The following is a 22482-nucleotide window of genomic DNA, read 5'->3' as shown; positions in this document are numbered from 1 at the left end:
TTCCTGACAAGGGGAATGCTGAGATCTGATGTTCAATCAGGGGTGGTGCATAGACTTCAGCGTCAGTTCTAGGCATCACTATTTTAGTGGTATTGAGACACGTGTAATCACCTGCATATAAATATGTGCAAACTATCTTGGTTTAAGCACTAGCTTATTCTGTGTTAAGTATTCAAGCCAAAGTAGTCCCCCACCCCACCCACAATTTCTTTTTAAAAACAGAATTTAGCTCTGGAATCCGCAGTCCGTGCTGCGTAAGGGAGGGGACTTAACTGGTAGGAGCTTTTTAACTCCTTTCCCTCAGGTGGGCTTTCCATTAAGAATCATGCTCCAGGTGGTTTTCTCTGGTCAGGGAAAGAGACAGTAGCCATATCGTTTCACACACACAAGTGGGTACGGTTTGGGAGGAAGTAATTTTTAGTGGAAAATCTGCCAGTGTGGAAAGTGTTAAGAAGTCCTTCCATGTTCATGGCTGCATTTTGTAAGGAAACTGAAGTCAGGGGGAAGCTATAGATGACTGGCTACTGCCTGTAGTTTGGCCCTTGGTGCAAAGTGTCCAGGTCTGAGTCTGAATGTAAGAATCATGTTGGCTTAATTAGACTGGGCCTTGGAACTATGGCACCACATTTTCTATTTCCTCGCATGGCATTTCCCCCCAGACATTTCTGCAATACCCTCTGGTTATGACCATTTGTGTGTGGTTTTACAAATGTATTACTATTTTATGAGAAGTAGGAACAGAGTATTTGGACCATCCTACACAATCATAAATATGTATACATACCTGAAAAATCGATGCAGGAATCACACTACACTAAAGCCCAGTCAGCATGTGCAATCTTAGCTAAACCTGGTAAGTAAATGCTATTTGTTACAGATATGCCATTAGAATCTACATGAAGCCATGGTCTTTAGCTAAACAGGTAATCTATGTTACAGAAATCAAATGTGAAAAATCAACAACATTGTTTGCCAAGACAATAAAGGAATGGGCTGTCGCTTCTTCTAAAATATTTTAGCAATACTGCTAATGCTTCTTGTGTATTTCATTTATTAAAAATAAATGTATTTGTATAACTATCATTTTAAAGGTTTCTGAGAATAAATGGTAACTTCCTCATTTTATAAAAAAAAAATGTATCAATGGTACATATGCTAAACTACTGGAATCATCCTTCATGCAATTCCAGTTTATTAAAGAGGTTAAAAATTTACAAAACTCTGATGGGATATGGTTTTAATGCTTCATCACACTACCCATCATTTGCTTTTCAATCTAGATCAGAATGATCTTTCCCACTTCCTTGCAATCACCTACCTGCACAGCTAATATTTTCTGAAAATTCTCATGAGAGGCTGCCTGGAACTTTGCCAGGCCAGCTTGGCTATAGAGGGCTCGCAGTCTGAAGTACTCCACCAATATCTTGTGCAGCTTCCTTTGCAGCTGAGAGAGCTAAAAGAGGGAAGAGGAAAAAATAAGTCAGAGTGGGAGAGGAAATTAATGGCAGTGTTCAAGAAGAATGATGGAGGGAAATATAGAAAGCAGTCAATAGCCCATTCTGCACTGTACGGACCTGACAGGAATTTCACAGTCTCTTGATTTTTCAGCCCACTCATGTGCATTCGTCAGAAACCAGTCACATCTGGCTGCCAGGATGGGGGGTTAATTTTCTCTAAATGCCTCAGCAGTTTTGTTCTAGCTGAGGCAAACTCTGTGACTGCAAAGCTGATGAGTAAAATATTTCTACTTCACCCAGTTTAACTCAAAACCGATAGCCTCGGGACATATTGAACCTTTCTTAAAAAAATAATCTTTTGAAGCATTTTGAATGGCACATCAGGTCAGGCCAAAGTTTAAAATGCAAGTTTAAGACTTTGATGGACACTGTGGCTCATTTTTCCTTGTAAAGCTTATCATAGCTTGGCAATGTGTGCTTCAGAGCATGACAAAACTAAAGAGAATTAACTTCACCATCAGCAGCTCAGGGAGAACAATAACAGGAAAGAAATTTCCAGATAGAAACTCCCTATTAATCTACCTAGCTATAACCATGTGACATGAAAGCATCTAACTGCACTAAATTGCAGTTAAGGCAGCAGCTGAAAGTGACATGACTCTATCTATCTATCTATCTATCTATCTATCTATCTATCTATCTATATCATCTATCTCTACACATACACACACATAAACATTTCAATATATGAAGGAGATCACAGATGTGGGCTTTTCACATATCAGTATATAAAGATCACAGATGTGGCCTTTTCCCCTCTTACAAATATTTCTACTTGTAATCTAATTCACGTTGAAAAGGAATATTAAATATATTTGAAATTTGCCAGCAATTGCAGACACATTATTCACCAATTTCTGTTTCTTTTAATTGCTTTAACTGGGGGGGGGGGAGTAATAAACCTCCAAACTTGGCATAGCATATTTACATGCAATCCAAAAGTCTGCCATTCACATTTGAAAAAAAACACACAGATGAAAATGTGTAATCTTAATATCTAATACGTATTTTTTTGAAAAAAGAATTCAGTTCAGAGGACAGGAACATAAGAATGGTGTAATTACGTCCAAGGGCCCAAAGAGGCTTTGTTTTTGCTTTTCTCAAACAACAGCTTCCTATGCCACATGACAAACCACCTTTTAAATTGAGGAAACTTTCAAAAGCAGTTTGCAGTGTGGTGTAGGGATATGTCCAAGGGGTAGGGGGTGGGAAGAGTAAAAAATCCTGCTGGAAAGGCCCAAGTCCTTGGGTATGTCTAAAATAGCTGTTTGGATCCTGGCCACATTTGTTTATTTTAAAAGCAGAAAAATGGTAATCTGGAAAAGGGCAAATTAAACCAAATATAAAATGGTTTAAAAAACAACATTTTTATTTAGTCATGCTACAATAGTCTCACAAAACTCCAGTCACTGTTGTCAGTATGTGACCTTTCTGAGTTTGGTTGTCAACCAGATTAAAACAATGGTATAATGCTTCTTTGGTACTCTTCCAGCTGATTGAGGTCAATACTACAACCCAGTCAGTGCATGAATAAAAAATATCTTTGCATCAGGGAAAGGAACTGTTCTTTGGTGGCCAATTACTTTGTGCCATGCCTAGATCTTGCTTTCAAATGGTGTTCCTTACAATGAGAGTAAAATTCACAGAATAGCTGAGAAGCAATATAAAAATTAATGGCCTTTTCACACATAATCAACATTCCGCTTCCTTTGGCTCCAGTACAATATTTTGAAAAATCTAAACAAAATACACTGTCATGATAACAGGCATAATGCTGAATAATAATACTTTACAATTATATAGTGAAGACTGTTCTGTGTACTTCAAATCCATTATTTGGCATTTAAGTCCGATAAGCAATGAATATTATAAAATTTAACTGCATGAGAAAAAATATGAATGGACATTCTATTTCTGACATAAAATTGACAATGATCAAACCAGGTTTTGTGAAATTGTCACACTAGAAGTTGAGCCAAATATAACTGCATTTTCCACATGGTGAAATTTAGCTAAGTAGCATCGCTTGCTTTCATAGGAAGGGGTCCAAAGAGCATCTTTAGATTTGCACAAGGACTAACGTACATCCAACGGGATCCAATGACCATTCTGGCTGGGCATGTTGGGAGTTGTGTAATACAATATATCTGGAGGGTGCCAGGTTGGGAAAGCCTGCCCAAGGGCTTCAGGGTCCAGGATCCAAAGAACTATGGAACTCGGTTGTGTGATCAAGGAAGATTTAGATTCAAGTTTAATTAATAGCCATCCCACCCATCCACCCTGCCCCCCCCCCCCGAGTGCGTGCTGCATGGCAAAACACTTTGGAAACTGAGGGGAGTTTCAAAAGCAGTTTGTGATAAGGCCTTGCGGTCTGCTGTTCAAAGGAAAAAGTTATAGAATCCTATTGGGTGTGGAAATTCTTGATTACCTAAGGGCAAAATCCTATGCAGTGTTTTGATAGGCCTGTGCCCAGGAGTAGGCTGGGGGGGATGCCCTCCTCCATTTTCTCTGCCCCTCCTAATTTTTTCTTACAAACAAATAATTAAAGAACAGTTGACAGTTTTGTTTTTAAAAGGCCTGCAACCAGATGAACTGCCCCCCTACTTTTCTGCCCCCCCCCCCCTTAGGCTGGCTATAGGGCTATGTTTAGACAGAAAAAGGCTTACAACTTTTTGGATGTTTTTCTCTCTAAACATGCATAGGATTGCGCCCTAAGTGGCTCTTTGGATTCTAGCCAAAGTTAATATTTCTAAAATTTAACAATGTACAGGGTAGTTTACAAAATTTCATAAGCAAGAAAGGGAGAAGGGGGAACAAGTTCTTGCCTTCAAAGAGCTTACAAACCAAAAAGGAGGGGAAGGAGATACAAGGGTAGGAAGGAACAAATGTGTGCAAATGTAGTTTGGTTTCAGATGGGTGTTAATGAGGATTAAGGGGTCAAATCAAAGGCCGTGCAGAAAATATGGCCTTTCTAAATCTACCCTTTTCTCTTCCAAATAATAATTAAACACATTACACATGTGCCATATTAATTTAATAATTCAATGTGATGTTGCATGCTAAGTAAATGATATAAGCCGCATCAGTACTATTAATGGTTACAGCTCAAACACTGAGAAGATAACTCTACAGTTTCTGGCAATGCAAGAATGACAGAATTATGAGCAAACTCTAGCTAATATTTATCTTTCAGTGCTACTCTACTACTCCAAGTGCATAGGTAAAAAGATATTTCTTTATTATCAAATCTGTTCCACCAAGGATTGTTGTTAAAAGATTTTATAGCTCATTTAAATAAAGCTCTTTAGTCAACAACTTGTATATACTTTAGGAATGAATAAAAGCCTAAAGGAAGTAGTGAGGAAAAAAGACAATTTAGTCTTTTTAACCTTAGTCCAGCTCTGAATACTTTGAGAAGTGTAGCAATATTAAATCATGATAAAAGATAAAGAAATATTTTAAGACCTAGAAATGCATTTTCTCATTACAGGATTTAACATTCTTAAAATAATATAGGAAACATTAAATAGAAAACTGGCTTGCTGACTTGATAAGAGAACGCACCAACCAATATGAGCTAACAACAACCTTCCTCACCATATATACATCTTGTGACCGTTCTCCGTCTACTTCTTAGGAAAAAACAAATCTTAGCTGCATCTTAAGCTCAATCTGTTGATTAGCCTTTAGTCAAATAAGAATTGTGTACACTGTCGAGATCAAAGTAAGATGTATCTGAACATACTAGGAAATAAGGTGACAAATTTTAACTTGCCACATATAAATCTTTAGTACACTTCCTATTTGAACATGCCATAGGTTTAATACAAAGTTAGTCCTACTTAGACTTAAGTTAGCCTAATATTGGATACAACCCCATGTTTTGTTCACTGATGTTTCTGTAACAACTGGATCTAGTTTCAACAGATTTTTTTTCTTAGGTGAAATGCAATTCGTTTTGGGCAAAGGCAAGGTAGTAGATTTAAGACATTTCATTTGGACAGTAGAGAAAAATGTGGGGACAGAGCCAGCAGGCATTTCCCCAGTCCTCCCCTCAGTGCATTCATTCCATCTTGGACTCATGTTTTGGACTTCCTACAGGGCTCCTGATGTGGTTAAAAAGTTATCAGGACACAATCAAATATTGTCAATAATAAGCAGACAACTGACAGGACAATTGCCAATATTAGACTGGGTAATTGACTCATGTCCCAGCGTTACCTGGAATTTGTTTTTTGTTTTCAGTTCTTTGCCAATGATAGTTTACGAGCACTTAGTAAGTTACAGACCAAGTCTTGATGCTTGAATATTTACTTACAGATTTAAGAAATCTGAGTAAGATCATTTATGGTTCATGGGGGATTCTGCATGAAATAATTCTTGATATGTTTACAGTTCATTTCTCCCAATATACCTTCACATTTCTACAATGCCACTAAATGTGAAGGAAAATGTTCATTATTCACATTACACTGGGAATATGTGTTTGGACGTGTGTGTGTGTGTATCCTGGCCTTCTGCTTCTTACACACCACTCAGGGAGGCTAACAATTAAAACCATTCAAAAATACAATAAAATTCCAAAAAAAGAAAAAAATAATACAATAACAAGGGACAGATGCAGCAGATAAAAACAAAGAACATACGAAGAGCTGTGCTAGATCAGATCAAGATCCATCTAGCCCACCATAGTATTCACACAGTGGCCCCCGGGAAAGCCACAAGGAGAATATGAGTGCAACAGCACCCTCCCACCCATGTTCCCCAGCAACTGGTGCACATAGGCGTACTTCCTCTGATCCTGGAGGTAGCATATAGCCATCAGGACTGGTAGCCATTGATAGCCTCTGAATTGTACCTAGAAAAAAATTGGTAACCAGTGCAGCCCTTCCAGGACAGCGGTTCAATGTAGATGTTAAATAACATGGGGGACAAGATTAAACAGTACACACCAATTGCCAATGGGTTGAAGAAGAGCCCCCCAACATCACCTTCCATTTCTTGAGGAAGGACTATAACGATCATAAGATGGAACCTTGCAAGTCCATCCCTGTTTGGTGGTCCAGAAGGATACCATGGTTGATGATACTGAACGCCACTGAGTGGTCCAGGGAAACCAACAGGGATGTACTCCCTCCTGTCTACCTCACAGCACAGTTCACCTACCAGGACAATCAAAGCTGTCTCAGTCCCAAACCCAGGCCTCCAGCCAGACTGAAATGTGTTTAGATCATTTATTTCATCCAAGACCCCTTAAGCGGAGATGCCAACACGCTCAAGTATCTTGCCCCCAAATGGTAAACTGGAGGCTGGTCAGAAATTATCCAATACGGTGGGATCCAGGGAGGACTTCTTTAATACAGGTTTCACTAATAAAGGTCCACTTAAGATTTGCTTGAATATAAATTCTTGTCAGATTTATCTCTTATAAAAGATTTACCTTGTAGACACCACAATATACAGAAATCTAAAAATGTAATTAATGCATAATTAAAGCAAAAGAGTTATAAGTTATTAGCTCTGGATCAAAAAAAGATTTTTTTAAAAAATTGCTCCACTAGTCCCTACACTAGTAACTATATATATTCCCTAGATGTTTCAAGAAATTTATCTTAAGAGATGTAGTTAGTGCCTTTCTTTAAGAGATATCTTGGGTTGAGGCTGAAGATAACCTAGCCAGCAACCTCGACTTTCTTAACTCCCTGCAGTGTGACTCCCCAGATGTGCAATGAAGACAGCTAAAGAGAAGTGAGCCTCTACAAAAAATCTCCCCCTCCAATATACCTTTATGTTGATTCCACTTCCAATCAATTGTAAAATTCCTTCCCTAGAAGTTTCTGGCTGGGGTCAGCCATTGCCTATATGGCGTTCGTCACACAGAGCTTTTATCCTGGGATTGAGATTGCTCCTTCATGGAAGTTTGTGGGCTCTTTACATGAAGCCGTGTCCCTCCAGGGCATCTCCTGCACTAAATGCCCTTTGTCCCCTTTTTAAATAGATCGCAGATAATGAGCTATCAAATTACCCGATTGTGTTCCACTTGAGTTCCCTCTGAGAAAAGAGGAAAAGCGGCAAGAAGAGGAGCAAGATCAATGAAAGATAATGGAAGACTCAGATACTGGGAGAAGGAGGGGGAATGGGGAGGGGGGAAAGAAGTGGGCGGGGGGAAGGGAGTCATTGTGATCCTGCATTTAAAACAGAAGCAGAAAGCCCCATTTTAAATGCAGGATTTTAGGCTGATGTAGAGATGCCCAGTGACTGGGTCATTTGCACCTGAAGAGGTTTTCTATCTGTGTTCTGGACTGGGATCAGATAACAAAACTAAACTTGAAATGTGGTTTCATGAAAACCAGCTCCCGAGTGCAGAGAGAGTACAAACCCAAAGTATGTAAGCAACAATAAGAACATTTCCCCCAGTTATCTGTAAGAGGAGTTATATTTTATCACAGGGTAATGGGTTGGATCTCCTATTGGAATGAGGGGACCAGCTGCACACTCACAATGACAGTGGGACTCCTCCACCTGAGAGCAGCCTCAGGATTGGGTCATAAAAGTACAAGTTTCTCAGTTTTTACTGTATGAGAATGGGCAAGTTAAGAATAGAGGCTGTTTAACACCAAGTCAGATCACTGGTCCATCTAGCTCAGTATTGTCTCCACTGACTGGGAGTGGCTCTCCAGGGTTTCAGGGAGGATTCTGTTCTAGCCCTACTTAGAGATGCCATGGATTGAACCTGGGACCTTTTGCATGTGAAGCAAATGCTCTACCACTGAGCGGGTATGGGCACTGAGATGCTCCATATGCAACATGTTGTCTTTCAGTATGAAATCATCAGTAAATAATGTAATGGCCTTAAAGCTTCCATTCTGACCCAATCCTTTGGAACCTGAAGATAAGAGAAATTGGGAAGAACAGTCTAAGAAGAGACTAAGAAGTAGGGATGTCAGAGAATTCTGCCACGGATCTCGGTGAGGCCGAATGCCAGTGCATTCGGCCCCTCGAAATCTGTGGTGGAACGGCCTGCCCCCCCGCCCCCCCGCGGATCCCCCCCGGGATGAGACTTACCTGGGGCGGATGTTCCGGGCGGCGGCAGCTGCGGCGGCTGGTCTTCCGACCGGCTGCCGCCGCCGCCATTTGCAGTCTGGAGGTGGTTTTTTTTTTTTTTACAGGGATGTGATAGGCTATGTAAAGATTTATGTAGCCTATCACGGCTGGGTTAAAAAAAAAAAAGTGTATGCAAATGGCGGCGGCTACGGCCACCGCCATTTGCGTTCCTTATTTTTTGCTGTCTTAGTCTACGTAAATATTTATGTGGACTATTACGGCGAAAATAAAGGGGAACGCAAATAGCATAGCGGGCGCTATTTGCGTCCCTTTTTGATTCGCCGTTTTAGCCTACGTAAATATTTACGTAGACTAAGACGGCAAAAAATAAGGAACGCAAATGGCGGCGGCCATAGCCGCCACCATTTGCGTACGCGTTTTTTTTGTTTGTTTTACCCAGGGCCTTCCGCGGACGGAAATCCGGCTGCGGATGGCTCTGGCCTGGGCTGGGCCTGGCTGGCTGCTCTGCGGAGCCGCCGCAGAGCACAGCCGGCCGTTGAGGATTCCGGGGGGGAGGAACGGATCGCCTCCCCCCCCGTCGAGGATTCCGGGGGGAGGAACGGAACGCCTCCCCCCCCCATGAACATAATCCGCGGAAAGGTAAGTGACTTTCGTACATCCCTACTAAGAAGTCACTGTGAGGGCAAAGCATAGCCATCGAATGGCTGGTTATCAGTCCCGTTGCCTATGTACTGATTGCTGGGGGATCTATGGGTGAACAGTCCAGATCTGCAAAATTTTGACAACAAGGCTCATGTTTTTTTACTTCCTTTACAAAGTGCTTGCTGAATTGACCAGAAAATAAATATGCCTTATATGGAAATTTTACAAATTTGTTAATGAAAATTCGGGGGGGGGGATCAGGATTCTAACTCTTATCCCTGTATTAGGACACAATGAAAATGGAACATAGGTGAATAATGAAATTCAAACTGGTGACAAACATAATTCATTTATATTCAATCCTCCACAGAAAATTCACCAGATTTCTTTGTCACGGTCAGCTAATTAGTCTGCATTGGAGAGCAATCATCTATTTAATCTATTCTTATTGTTAGGTACAAGTACATCCAAAATCAAAATGATAAACATCGCACAGTAGAAGCGAAATTATAATTTAATGCACTGTGATAACTAATTTTAGGGATGTGTACCATTTACAAAATCAAAATGTGTTAGAAATGAAGCCGGATGTTGAAAATCAATAAGATACTGTAGTAATTAGTTGAACAAATATGGTATTCAACATTATCAAAATCATGCCAAAGCACATGAGACACCATCTACTCGGGTATTACAATTATATTAACAAGTGAGGTTAAACATAGCAAGAGGCTGATAACTTAAAAACAATGATGTATATATTCACTGAGATTAATCTAACAGCTAAACAATAATATATATATTTACTTATGTTTTATAGTTAAACTGTCTTTGGAAACCACAAGAGGAAACAGAGGTATATAACTCCAAACACTATAAGAGACATGTGTATATCCTGCACATACACAAAAATACATGATTTTTGTGGACTGACTCTGGTCCATTATTGTGAGATATCTGTGCAAACACCAAATATGAGAAACTCCAAATATGAGAACAAGGGATACCAAGGAAGCTATTGATTCAGGTTTTTTTACACTGATCTTTTATTTCTTGTATAGACGTGTTTTGGTTTTAGGTGTCCCAAGCCACTGTGGGAAACGCCAGTGCATTGGAAGAGTGGAATATAAGTTTGTTAAAGGGGCCGCGGTGGCTTAGTGGTTAAGACACTGAACTGCAGACTGGAAGGTCGGCAGGTCAGCAGTTTGAGACCTGAGTGCCGCATGACGGAGTGAGCTCCCGTCTTCAGTCCCAGCTTCTGCCAACCTAGCAGTTCGAAAGCAAGAAATTGCAAGTAGATAAATAGGTACCGCCTCGGCGGGAAAGGTAACAGCGTTCCGTGCACCTCGGTGTTCAGTCATGCCGGCCACATGACCACGGAAGGGTCTTCGGACAGTGCTGGCTCTTCAGCTTAGAAACGGGGATGAGCACCGCACCCTAGAGTCGGACACGACTGGTTGGGGACACCTTTACCTTTTAAATAAAAAGAAATAATCTCTCCAAAAAAAGAGCTTGGACATGGGGCAGTAACAAACCACAGTGTAAACAACTACAAATTTCAGGCTAGTCAGCACTCAGCCCTAGGGAAAGCATGAAGAATCCTCGCATCCACCATCTACTGTTGACCAGCCAGGTTGGAAGCCAGAATTGCAAGTGTCTAATGCGCTATGCAGAAATTTGCCTGCTCACATGTAGGGCTAAAGTGTGAAGGGAGAGGGGAGGGGACTTGTAAACCCTTCCCCCAGCATCCCCATGCACCAGGTACCCAGTTAGACTTTCGCATATTGAGTGCTAAGGAGCGAATAGGGCTTTGTAAGCATGGGAATTGCTGATAAGGGTTTAGAATGATGAATAAAATATTTAAGACAAGGTGTTCATATATTGCTATCCAGCCTTTATTCCTCCAAAATGATATCCAAAATGATGTAACAGGAAAATTTCTGGAGATTCTGAAGCCATGGGGGTGGGGAATAGCTTCAAATTTTTTTAAACCTTTCTGTCACATTCCCAGCATAACTATTTCTTCCATGCCTTATTAAAATCTAATGTAATTTTTACTGATAGACATTTAGGGATGCTCCAAGTCATGCTCAGTTTCTGAACATGTGACTAAAATTACCATATCATAATATGTGAAGAAAATGTACTTTCTTGACACTTGTGTTTTGTTATACAAAGCCCTGAATTTCTGGGTGTGTTGTGGTTAGATGCTGTAGCAGTCAATGACTGTATTTCTAAAATCCACATTAAAGAAACACTGTAGGTTATCTCGCCACACTGTCACTACATGTTATGGAACAATGTGTGTGGGGTATTCCATGTATGTTTCCCTTTAAAAAAAAAGAAGGCTTGGGTCTATGAATCTCACTGCAACAATTTTTAATAAAGTTCTCAATTAGACATCACCATTATGGAATGCTTCCTCAAAGCTTTAGCTGCTGCCATCAAAATAAACCCTCTGTACCTAAAAGGGCCTGGTTCCTGTAGCCTGGTTCCTATGCCATAGGCATGAGATTGACACTGCCACAAGAGACAAGCTTTCAAAATGAGCAAAATTTAAGAGGTTTATTAAGGATAATTCTTTACAAAGGGGAATAAAATGTCGTTATTCAAATAGTAAGTTGTGATTGTGTAAAGGCTGATAAATTAAATGTGCTTTGTTACCATTCCTAATAGGAAAGTCCTCCCCAGTTAAATAAGCTCTCAATAACTTTCCCTTCAGACCAGATTTCCCTGAACTCCATCCCAACCAATTCTTCTCAAGCAAACCAATTCTTCTAAGATGCTGTACAGCAGTCTTCCTCTGCTTCCAGCTCTTCCTGCTTCTTCTGGCTTTTAGGATGATTCAGGTATTTCAGGGACTACTTGCTAAAGTTTCCTCTGGTCAGACATAAAACAGAACTCTAAGATGTATTATGTATAACTTGATTTGCTCATAAAATTATCGGGTTTGGTATATTAAATGTAAAGTATAGTTAATTCACGCAATACTTTACTGAGTTTACTTTTAAATGTTTTTTATTTTAATGATAATTTTACAAGCAAAGTTATACATAATATATTTTATACTCCTAAAGTAATAAAATGTCTTCAGATCTGTAAAGAGTTCTAAAATAGGTATTGCATTTTTTTCATTTTTCCCCAAAATTTCCATTTTTTTCTGGAGGAGAGATACATAAATTTTACATCTCTAGGTTGTTTATAGACTTTCTGGGACCTTCTCTGTGAGGGCCCTATCATTCCACTCCTGTTCCACATATGTGAGGCTGATGGGTAAAATGATATAGAGATTTTCCATTAATAAGCTCATAATGATACTACTATCTTTTCACCCATACTAGTTCCTTCAGTTTGATGCTTAGTTACTTCAAGAGTGTAGTCTAGATACTACAGAACTTCCTGTGTTTAGAAGGACTCAGGCAGGCTGGAGGTTTAGGAAGTGGACAAGGGCCAGATCTACACTTTGTGTCATATCATTACGATCCCATCATGGTAATGCTATATCCCTCTTGTGTATTTATACCACATAGGACACACAGTGACATTTGTTGCAGTATTTTGGATAATGTGGAATAAAAAGTAGGAAATAACACTATGATAGCAGTATACAGAATGTGTAATCTGTCCCAACAGTTATCAGTGCACTTCGATACTGCTATAAAGCAGTAGTGTAGATCTAGCCAAGGGTCTCAACTTCACTTAAGCAGTTTTATGCTCTTCCTTCTCAAAATTCTACTCTGATACAAAAGTGGTCTACAAACCAGATTTTGCTGAATCTAAGAACTTGGATATGCCACTCAATTTAAAGAGTTAAGTTTTTAGAATATACATACATACATATAATTGGCATTTTGAAATTATACCCTTTCTATGCTATAGAAAAACATTGTTTTGTTCATTCACTCTTATGGTTCTAAACATTTAGATACTACATCACTCTACACACTCACGTCCTCACTCTTTCTATACGGCTTTCTGAATATTTGCAAAATTGTGATGGTTTTCTCTGATTGCTTCCAATCTTCCTTTAATACCATTTTACATTTCTCTTAGAAGAGACCGTGCTTCCTTCCTCCTGACAAGCACTTATAGCTGATCACAATTATATTTTCATGCAAATGTCTAAATCTGTAGGTTATTCAGCACTGACAGAAGATCATGGATTCATAGCATTTTATAAATGCTTCTAACAGATTACACTCAAATCTAAAACTCAATTTTAAAGCTAAATAAATCCATACTGAGGGATGAACTAATGATATGTAATTGTGACTTTCTGGAATCCTACCCTGTGTTATATTTCATTTGAACTTGTAACTTACAATAGAGTCACATTTAGGTTTCTAGATGAATACAATTCCAAATCTCTAAAAACATAACATATCTCATCATCAGCTGGCACGTACACATTTCCTAGCAATTTTTTTTTAAATAGCCAACATCTTTTATTGCTTCTATTTAAATGAATAGAAACCTTCTCCTCAAGGAATTTGTCTTTTAAAGCCATCTAAATTGGTGGCCATCACCACATCTTCTAAATGTAGACCTCCTTGGGACAAATAACTGGAAACAAGACGTAGAATTGAACATCATCAGCATACTGATGACACTTCAGCCCAAACCTTCAGATGACTTCCCCTAGTAGTTTCATGTAGATGTTAAAAAGCATGGAGACAAGATGGAACTTTGTGGCATACCATAGGCCAATGGCCATTGGGTAGGAGTGCCCTAGCACCACCTTCTGAGATGCCTTCTCCAAAAAGGACTGGAACCACCACAACATTGTGCTCCCTAGGCTCAACTCCAGCAGATGATCCAGGATACCATGGTTGATTGCATCAAAAGCAACTGGGAGGCCCAGGAGAACAAACAGGGATGCACTCCCCCCATCCATTTCATGGCATGTTATCTACCAGGGTGACCAAGGGTGTTTCCATCCCATAACCAGGGCTGAAACTAGATTGGAATGGATCTAAATAATCAGTATCATCCAGCGCTTCCTGAAGCTGAGAAGCCACAACCATCTACAACACCTTGCCCAAGAACGGCAAGTAAGATACTAGGCAGTAATTATATGAAACCATAGGATCTAAATTTGGTTTCTTCAATAAAGGCTACAACACAGCTTCCTTTAGAGCAGTGGGGACCACACCAACTCTCAAGGAGGCATTGATCACCTCTGAGGTTATCCAAATACCCAGACCAGTCCTGTCCAGTTTCACAAGCCAGGACAGGCAAGGGTCCAGAGATCAAGTGGTAGGTCTCAATCTTCCAAGCGGTTTTCCACACTCTCACAAGCTGAAAGGTATCCATAATAACATGACTAGATGGTTCACTAGCCTGGTCCATCTCAAACTCTCTCCTAACAGTGGCGTTCAGGTTGGCATGGATATGAGTGACATTATCTAGAAAATGTCTCACAAATTGGTCACAGTGTGCCTTCAAGCTGTTGTAGCCCAGAGCCTACACCAAGGATGCCTTTAACCATTTGAAAAATTTGTGCTGGACAATATTGGGCGGACACAATGATGGCAGAGAAGTACGATTTCCACTACAAATCTGTCACCACTACAGTAAATCCATTTTCAGTCTTACAGTATAAGATTGAAAATGGATTCGTACCCATCTTTGGTCATATTTAGTGCCTGAATTTGCATTTTTCCTCCTCCCTCCCAATCCCCTTTCCTTTCAAGTCATATCTTTTAGATTGTAAGCCTGCAGGCAGGGACTTACTTATTTCTTATCTTTGAACATCACCTTGGGAGCCTTTTTTGGCTACTGGGCAGGATAAAAATGCAATCAATCAATCCATCAATCAATCAATGTTGTCAGCCCAGAAACTCAAAACTGGCTGATTGTTGGACAGGGTACCTGACCAGGGAGATTGAGTCCCTAAAGACCAAGGCTACCCTGCCTCTCAGGCTCTCTAATTGGGCCTGGTGTTGGACAAGAAACACTGGTAGACACTTTGGGGAGAGGTTAAACACTCCCCACTCAACAGAGGTCTCAATGACAAACGCTAAGTTGGCATGCTCTTCATGGATCAAGCCGGAGATCATATATCCTTTCCTGTTAGCCAATCAGGCATTCCTCAACAGCATCCACAGATTAGAGGGGAGTGCAGGTAAGCCACCAAAGTTACTTTGGCTGAAAAGGTGACCAGAAGAGGAAACAGAACTCAGATGACTCAATCACTTTCCCATCAACCAATGATGATGCCTCCCACTGTCACTTCATTTACCACCTAATAGCCGAAGTTCTCTTGGAGTTTCACAAAAATTACAAAACAAAGACATAATCTAAAAAACTTTTAACATAAAAAATGTAAAAACAATTTAAAACAGCTAAAAAACCCCAGTTAAAATAAGATACTGGGACCTGATAAAATAACTGACATTAAAATCCCATCATAAGCCGCCAAGAGGACAGACTTAACCTGGCACAAAAACAATGACAATGTTGTTGCCAGCCGGACCTCAGTGGGGAGATCGTTCCACAATCAGGAGGCTACTACGAAGAAGGCCCTCTCCTTTGCTGCCATCCTCCAAGCCTCCCTCTGAGAGGAGACACTCGGAGGAGGCCTCAGATGATGAATATAGTATATGGGTAGGTTCACACCAGGAGAGGTGCCCTGTCAGGTTTTGTGGTCCTGAACCATGTAAGGATTTATAGGTCAAAACCAGGACCTTGAATTGGGCATGGACACCTATAGGCAGCCAATGCAAACAAGTTAGAATTGGTGTTATATGTTCAATACATCCTGGTCCCTTCTATCAATCTGGCTGCTGCATTTTGCACAAGGTGCAGCTTTCAACCCATCTTCGAAGGCAGCCCCACTTAGAGCACACTGCGGTAATCTACCTTGGAGGTTACCAGAGCATAGACTTCTGAAGCCACGTTATCCCTCTCCGGTTAGCTAGGCTTCTTTTTTTGAGCAAGGTTGTTTGCAGGTTTGTCATGTTACAGACAAAAAAAAATCCATACTAATAATTTCCCCCTATACACTGTGTTCTGAATAGCATTTTTTTTAAGTATTAAATGGCGACACACAATATTTATCTATGCCTTTTAGGGAAAGAACACAATGTGAGAGCCAAGAAATTCTTTAAGAATAGGACCGAATCCAGTACTTTTACAGCACAACCCTTCGCATGACTACACAGAAGTCCCACTGAGTTCAATGGGATTTATTTCCAAGTAGGGGGGTATAGGATTGTAGCCCTATGGTCTGTCAGTTCAGATTCCCATGGAAATCTACTGTGCATAGCAGTTATTTGTGTTAGTTTATAGCTACCTTATTGGTGCTTAGGGTAGAAAACAAAAATTTATCAACTATATATTTCTAACAATGAAGGGTCTGATGAAGTGGACTTTAATCCATGAAAGCTTATGCCACAATAAATGTGTTACTTTAAGGTACCACAAGACTCTTTCCAGAGGGGTAGCCATGTTTGTTGCAGCAAAAACAACAAAGTCTTGTGACACCTTAAAGACTATAAATAAATTTGTTGGTCTTTAGGATGCTAGACTGTTGTTTTTGACAAGACTGTATTGGTTTTGCTGCAACAGACAAACATGGTTACCTCTCTGGGCATTTTTAAAAATCGCTCATTGTTGCCAAATCCTAGTATTTCCTTCATAGTGACACTTTTCCATAAGAGGCTTTTCTAGATATTCCTTGACATTTGACACCTCATGCTGAGGTTTCTTAGCAATGCACATACTTACCTATCCTCCTTTTTCTGTTATCCAGTTCCATGTCCAGCAGGTGTCCAGCCAAAAACATATTACAGAGCACAAAATAGATTTATTTGCCTGAATCTAGCCAAACAGTTGTTTATTGTGGAATTACTTTTCCCTTCTGGTGAATTTCATTTAAAAACACTACACTGAAAAGTAAATAAGACTAAAGTTAAAAAAATCACAACAGTAATTTCAGTCCTTCCCCTTTAAATATCTACTTGTTTCCTAGCAGGAAATTCATTAGATACCAGATACAGGTTCATAATTATTAGAGAAAATGTGGTGACAAGTTGAACATTTTTTAGTCTGCATAAGAAAGATCTTAAAGCAGTAAGAGATACAAAGCCGGTGTTTTAAGAGGGCTTTTATGTGATTATTACATTATCATCATAGTAATAATAATACCAGGGAGCGGGGAGAAGCGCCAATCCCCTTCAGATGGTTAATGCTTGGTTATATTTCTTTGAACTGCCTATGCAGCTAAATAGGTGGATTGCGTTATGGTCCAAAGACTCCTCTGGATGACTTCATAGACTTGTCACTCTCAGAACTGTTCTGGTGTGACACTAAACACGCATGAGAGAGAATATACCAGCCAGTATTTCACTAAGTGTCCTCTCTGGTTTGGCTGATGCTCCCCCAACCTGTCTTTACAACCAAGAGTCAGGGGGTATTTGTATGCCCACAAACAGTCTGGGGTTGACTGATTTATGTCCATGCACAGCCTTTGCTCTATACTCATATCTTTGCAACTCAGTGTTCTTCAAACACCCCTTCACTTATGTGTGAGGCTTCATCATGTTCCAGTGAGTATTTAAGACTGTAATGGTTGGTAAGGTTGACAGTTGCATCCTGAGATAGAACCTGAGTCCTAAATTGCTGCAGATGAATGTTCTGCATCTTCTCCTGCTGCCATCCAGTGATGATCATAAAGGGAGGAAGGTCAATCAAAGAGTCAGCAGAGGCAGGTTTGCCCCATTTAAGGCCCTCGCTTATGCAGAGATATCTCGTGGCCCATGCAGTCATAAGGAGATAATGATTACACTATGAAGGTCTATAAATGCCTTTATGGCACTGGACATAAACCGGGTCAGTCAGCTTCTGTGGTCTCCTCAACTCCCTTCCCCTGTTATCTCCTCAACTGACCTCTTTCTTCTTCCATCACAGTGAAAGTGCAAGGTGCAGTTCTGCAGTGACCAAACCAAGCTTTTAAAGGTACAGCTTCCTATGCTGGTTTGCAACATGAGTGGTTGGCAAGTGCTTGAGCCATCCAAGGCAAAATCAGGAGCAGTTAAACAAGGAGATTTATTGAAGAAAACATATGTTCAGTCATATAAAAAAGAAATAACAATTTTCATTCTAGCTGCCTAATATACTAAAAGCACAGATCAGCCTTCCCCAACCTGTTACCCTCCAGATGTGTTGGACTACAATTCCCAGCATGGTTGGCTGGGGGATGCTGGGAGTTATAGTCCAATACATTTGCAGGGCACCAGGTTAGGGAAGGGTGGTATAGATGGTAATAGCAGGAGATGTGCCACAGGAGATTTATAGAGGCAAGGAGGAAGAGGAATGAATAGAAACTATGACTCCTTCATCCCCTGATCCCAAGATGTCTTGGCTGACATCCTCAGACATCAATGGCGCCTCCCCAGAAAGTGAGATTGCTGATTTCACCACCATTAAGGAAGGGCTGTAGCACAGTGCCAGAGCCCCTGCTTTGCATGCAGAAGGTCCCAGGTTCAATCCCCAGGATCTCCAGATAGAGCTCGGAAAAACTTCTGTCCAGTGGGGGCTGGTGGCTCCTATTTCAGTGGGGTACAGCGCTAAAGCCTTTGATTGTGTGGATCACAACAAACTCTGGTAAATTCTTATGAGATTGGAGTACCAGACCACCTTACCTGTCTCCTGAGAAACCTGTACGAGGGTCAAGAAGCAACAGTAAGAACTGGACATGGAACAACCGATTGGTTCAAAATTGGGAAAGGAGTACGACAAGGCTGCATATTGTCACCCTGCTTATTTAACTTATATGCAGAGTACATCATGAGAAACGTCGGGTTGGATGAATCACAGGTCGGAATTAAGATTGCCGGGAGAATTATCAACACCTCAGATACGCAGACGATACCACCCTAATGGCAGAAAGCAAAGAGGATCTAAAGAGCCTCTTGAGGGTGAAAGTGGAGAGTGCAAAAGCTGGTTTGAAACTCAACATTAAAAAAACCAAGATCATGGCATCTGGCCCCATCGCTTCCTGGCATATAGAAGGGGAAGAAATGGAAGCAGTGACAGATTTTATTTTCTTGGGCTCCAAGATCACTGCAGACGGTGACTGTAGCCATGAAATTAAAAGACGCTTGCTCCTTGGGAGGAAAGCTATGGCACACCTAGACAGCATAGTAAGAAGCAGAGACATCACCTTGCCCACAAAGGTTCATATAATCAAAGCTATGGTTTTCCCAGTAGCAACGTATGGCTGTGAGAGCTGGACTATAAGGAAGGCTGAGCGCCGAAGAATTGATGCTTTCGAACTGTGGTGCTGGAGAAGACTCTTACAAGTCCCCTGGACTACAAGGAGGTCAAATCAGTCAATCCTAAAGGAAATCAACCTTGAGTGCTCATTGGAAGGACAGATACTGAAGCTGAAGCTGAAATATTTTGGCCACCTAATGCGAAGAGAAAAGTCCCTGGAAAAGACCCTGCTGCTGGGAAAGATTGAAGGCAAAAGGAGAAGGGGACAGTAGAGGATGAGATGGCTAGATAGCATCACTGATGCAATGAATATGAACTTGAGCACACTCCGGGAGAGAGCGGAGGACAGGAAGGCCTGGCGTGCTATGGTCCATGGGGTCACGAAGAGTCAGACACGACTTAATGACTGAACAACAACGGCATCCACTCTGGGTTTCAGTCAGAACCACTCAGAACTCTAAAGGACTTATCCAAAGTGCTGAACCCTATCCCCAAATGGGTTCAGCACCTTGGATAGCTCAAGAGTTCTGACTGAAGCCCAGAGCAGATTCACAGCCCCACTGAAATAGGAGCCACCAGCCTCCACTGCTTCGGTCTGAAACCCTGGAGAGCCACTACCAGTCAGTACAGATGAATACCGTGATAAATGGGCCAAAAGTATGACTCGGTATAAGGCAGCTTCCTATATTTCATCACGCTGGACCGAGAGGCAGCAGGAAACATCATAGCCCCATTGGAGCACATGATGGAGGAACAGAGTGCAGCCCCTTAATTGAGAACAGAGCTCCTCCAGGAAGGCAGGGCCTAGGATTCACAGTTTTTCTGCTCAACTAATTCAGCCCGAAGTAGGCTACAGATCAGCACAGGAGCAACCCTCCATATTATTCACTCCCCAGCCCAGGTTGTCAACTCGGACTTATCTCAGACTCTCTTGGCATGCTCACCAATGTGCTAACTTTGGACTTCTGTTCTAGCCTATTACTTCTCTCTGGTGAGCTCTGCATCTAATCCCAACTGGGACTGAAGATACTTCCCATCTGACCCTTCTGCACCCAAGCAGTGGCTCCATTGCAGTCATCAGACAAAAGAGAAGGCCCTGCTCCTTTGAGTTTAACAGCCACTCAGCATTTTGACACTAAACATTATGGAAACAGATGTAATATGTGTTGAATCCTTTTTGCATATTCTCCCCATGCCAGTGCTCCCAATTTGGCAAAATATATTCAGTAAACTACAAATGGTTTCTGCATACATTATGAATTAAACTGCTGGCTCATTGGGGAAACATAGAAGCTGCCCTCATCTGATGAGAACACATAGCTCAATTCAATATTTCATTTATCTGACAGGTTTTCAACTCTTTCTTTTAATATTTTACAAGAACCATTTGACAATGGGCTACTGCTCAGAACTGCTGTATTAATGCTAAAATCCCAAAGGGAAACATGATTCCAATATAAAGCATTCCCTCAAGGACCCCTGGCAGACACAGAAGGGAGAAGAATTTCTTGATGTATAAAGGCACTGTCACCACTGTCAAAGAAAGCTAGCGCAACAAGTGAACCACAAATATGAGCAAATTGCTTCCTCCTTAACATCAAAACAGCTGTACTTTGGGCAATAGAAATCTAGCACAATCACCCATGACAGGATGGCTAAAATGTAGCGATATTTTTCAAAAATGTTTTTACACTTCAAATGAAGTCCTACACTTCTCCAGAATATATAGGCCTGGATCCTAGCAAGGCATCTGTGGATGGAAGGGCTTCTTTCATTCACAGTAAAAACTGAGATTCAGTAGAGGATGCCAGTTGAAGGGGGAGAGGCAATTCTTGCTGCTTCCCCCTCCTTCTGCAAGCCCTCCTTCCACTGTTCCAGAGGGTCCCGCAGCCCTATGGAGGATATTTGTGGTGGCACCAGGGACTTCTGTAGAAAAGGGGAAAACATGGAAGTTGTCACCTGCCTTCCACTGGGAGTGTCCTCTGAGTGGAAGCAAACTGAGGATACCAGCCATTGTATAGAAAAAGCCTGCATACAAGACATCAGGAAATACTTCCACCAAAGCAGCAAAACAGTTAAAAAAAAATAAACTTTTCAAACAAATCATAAATGCAAGGTTTTGTTTTTCCTCTTAAAAATAATTTTAGAGTATTCACAATTATTTCTTCAAGTACACCTGAAGTATCAAGTTACAATAAAATAGTTTTAAGGATGATACACCAATAATTGAAATGAAATTCTGAGTCAGAGCCTATTTTTGATGCTCTTCTAATCTTTAAACTGCTCAGTTGAGTGGTAAGTTGGACAGCTGTGAGAAGCATGTGATGTAAATACTACATAATGTATATGATAGAATAGTTGGACAAAAGGAGAAAGCTGGAATGTGTAGACTTTGAATGATTTTATTTTGAATGCCTAATTCGGCAATCCTAAGCATACATACCGGATACAAGCCTCACTGAACTCAGTGGGACTTACTTCTGAGTAAACAAATACAGGATCAGTCTGTACATTAAGCCTCTCCAAATGTTTTAACAGATGTTACTCAATGTTTTGGATTGAATGACACCACCATAACATTACGATCTTCCCTCTTCCTATTTAGTTTGCTATAGCAAACTTCAAAATTAAATATATTCCCTGTTCTGCTTAAGGCTGCTGCAGTCTATACACACCTACCTGACACTAAGTCCAACTGAAGTCAACTCAGCTTACTTCTGAGTAGACATGTGTAGATTGTGCTATTAGTCACAATGAACTCAATGGGACTTATCTCTGAGTAGATATGCATAGAACTGTGCTGCATATCTATGAAAATGAACATGGGCATTTTTTAAAAAGGCACTTAGACATGGGTGGCTTAAATGAGTTGAACGGGGCTTAGGCATGCTGAATATATGCTACAAATTCAAACATTCAGGCATGAAAGTCCTTTCTTTAACTTGTTTTCAAGCTTCAACCTTTCTTTCTGCAATAAGTAAAGCAAAGCTACAGAATCTGCAACCATTTGCATCTAAGGAAGAGATGTTTTGCTTTGGTG

The 22482-nt window shown here is 40.7% G+C and overlaps 1 protein-coding gene across 2 annotated transcripts in view; it reads right to left on the bottom strand.

Moving 5' to 3' along the window:
- CCDC178 (coiled-coil domain containing 178) overlaps positions 1-22482 on the bottom strand; it is a 246907-nt gene that overhangs the window by 16539 nt on the left and 207886 nt on the right. For both annotated transcript variants that reach the window (XM_084848088.1, XM_084848089.1), the window contains one exon: positions 1319-1453. In XM_084848088.1, the coding sequence (XP_084704214.1) occupies positions 1319-1453 (135 nt within the window). The remainder of the gene's footprint in view (positions 1-1318; positions 1454-22482) is intronic.

This window comes from Heloderma suspectum, chromosome 4 (genome assembly GCF_057233095.1).
Source record: "Heloderma suspectum isolate Gila_16-S chromosome 4, 16-S_ref, whole genome shotgun sequence".
Classification (NCBI taxonomy): Eukaryota; Metazoa; Chordata; class Lepidosauria; order Squamata; family Helodermatidae; genus Heloderma; species Heloderma suspectum.
The sequence above is the reverse complement of the archived record's forward strand: the minus strand, read 5'-3'. Positions and strand labels throughout refer to the sequence as shown.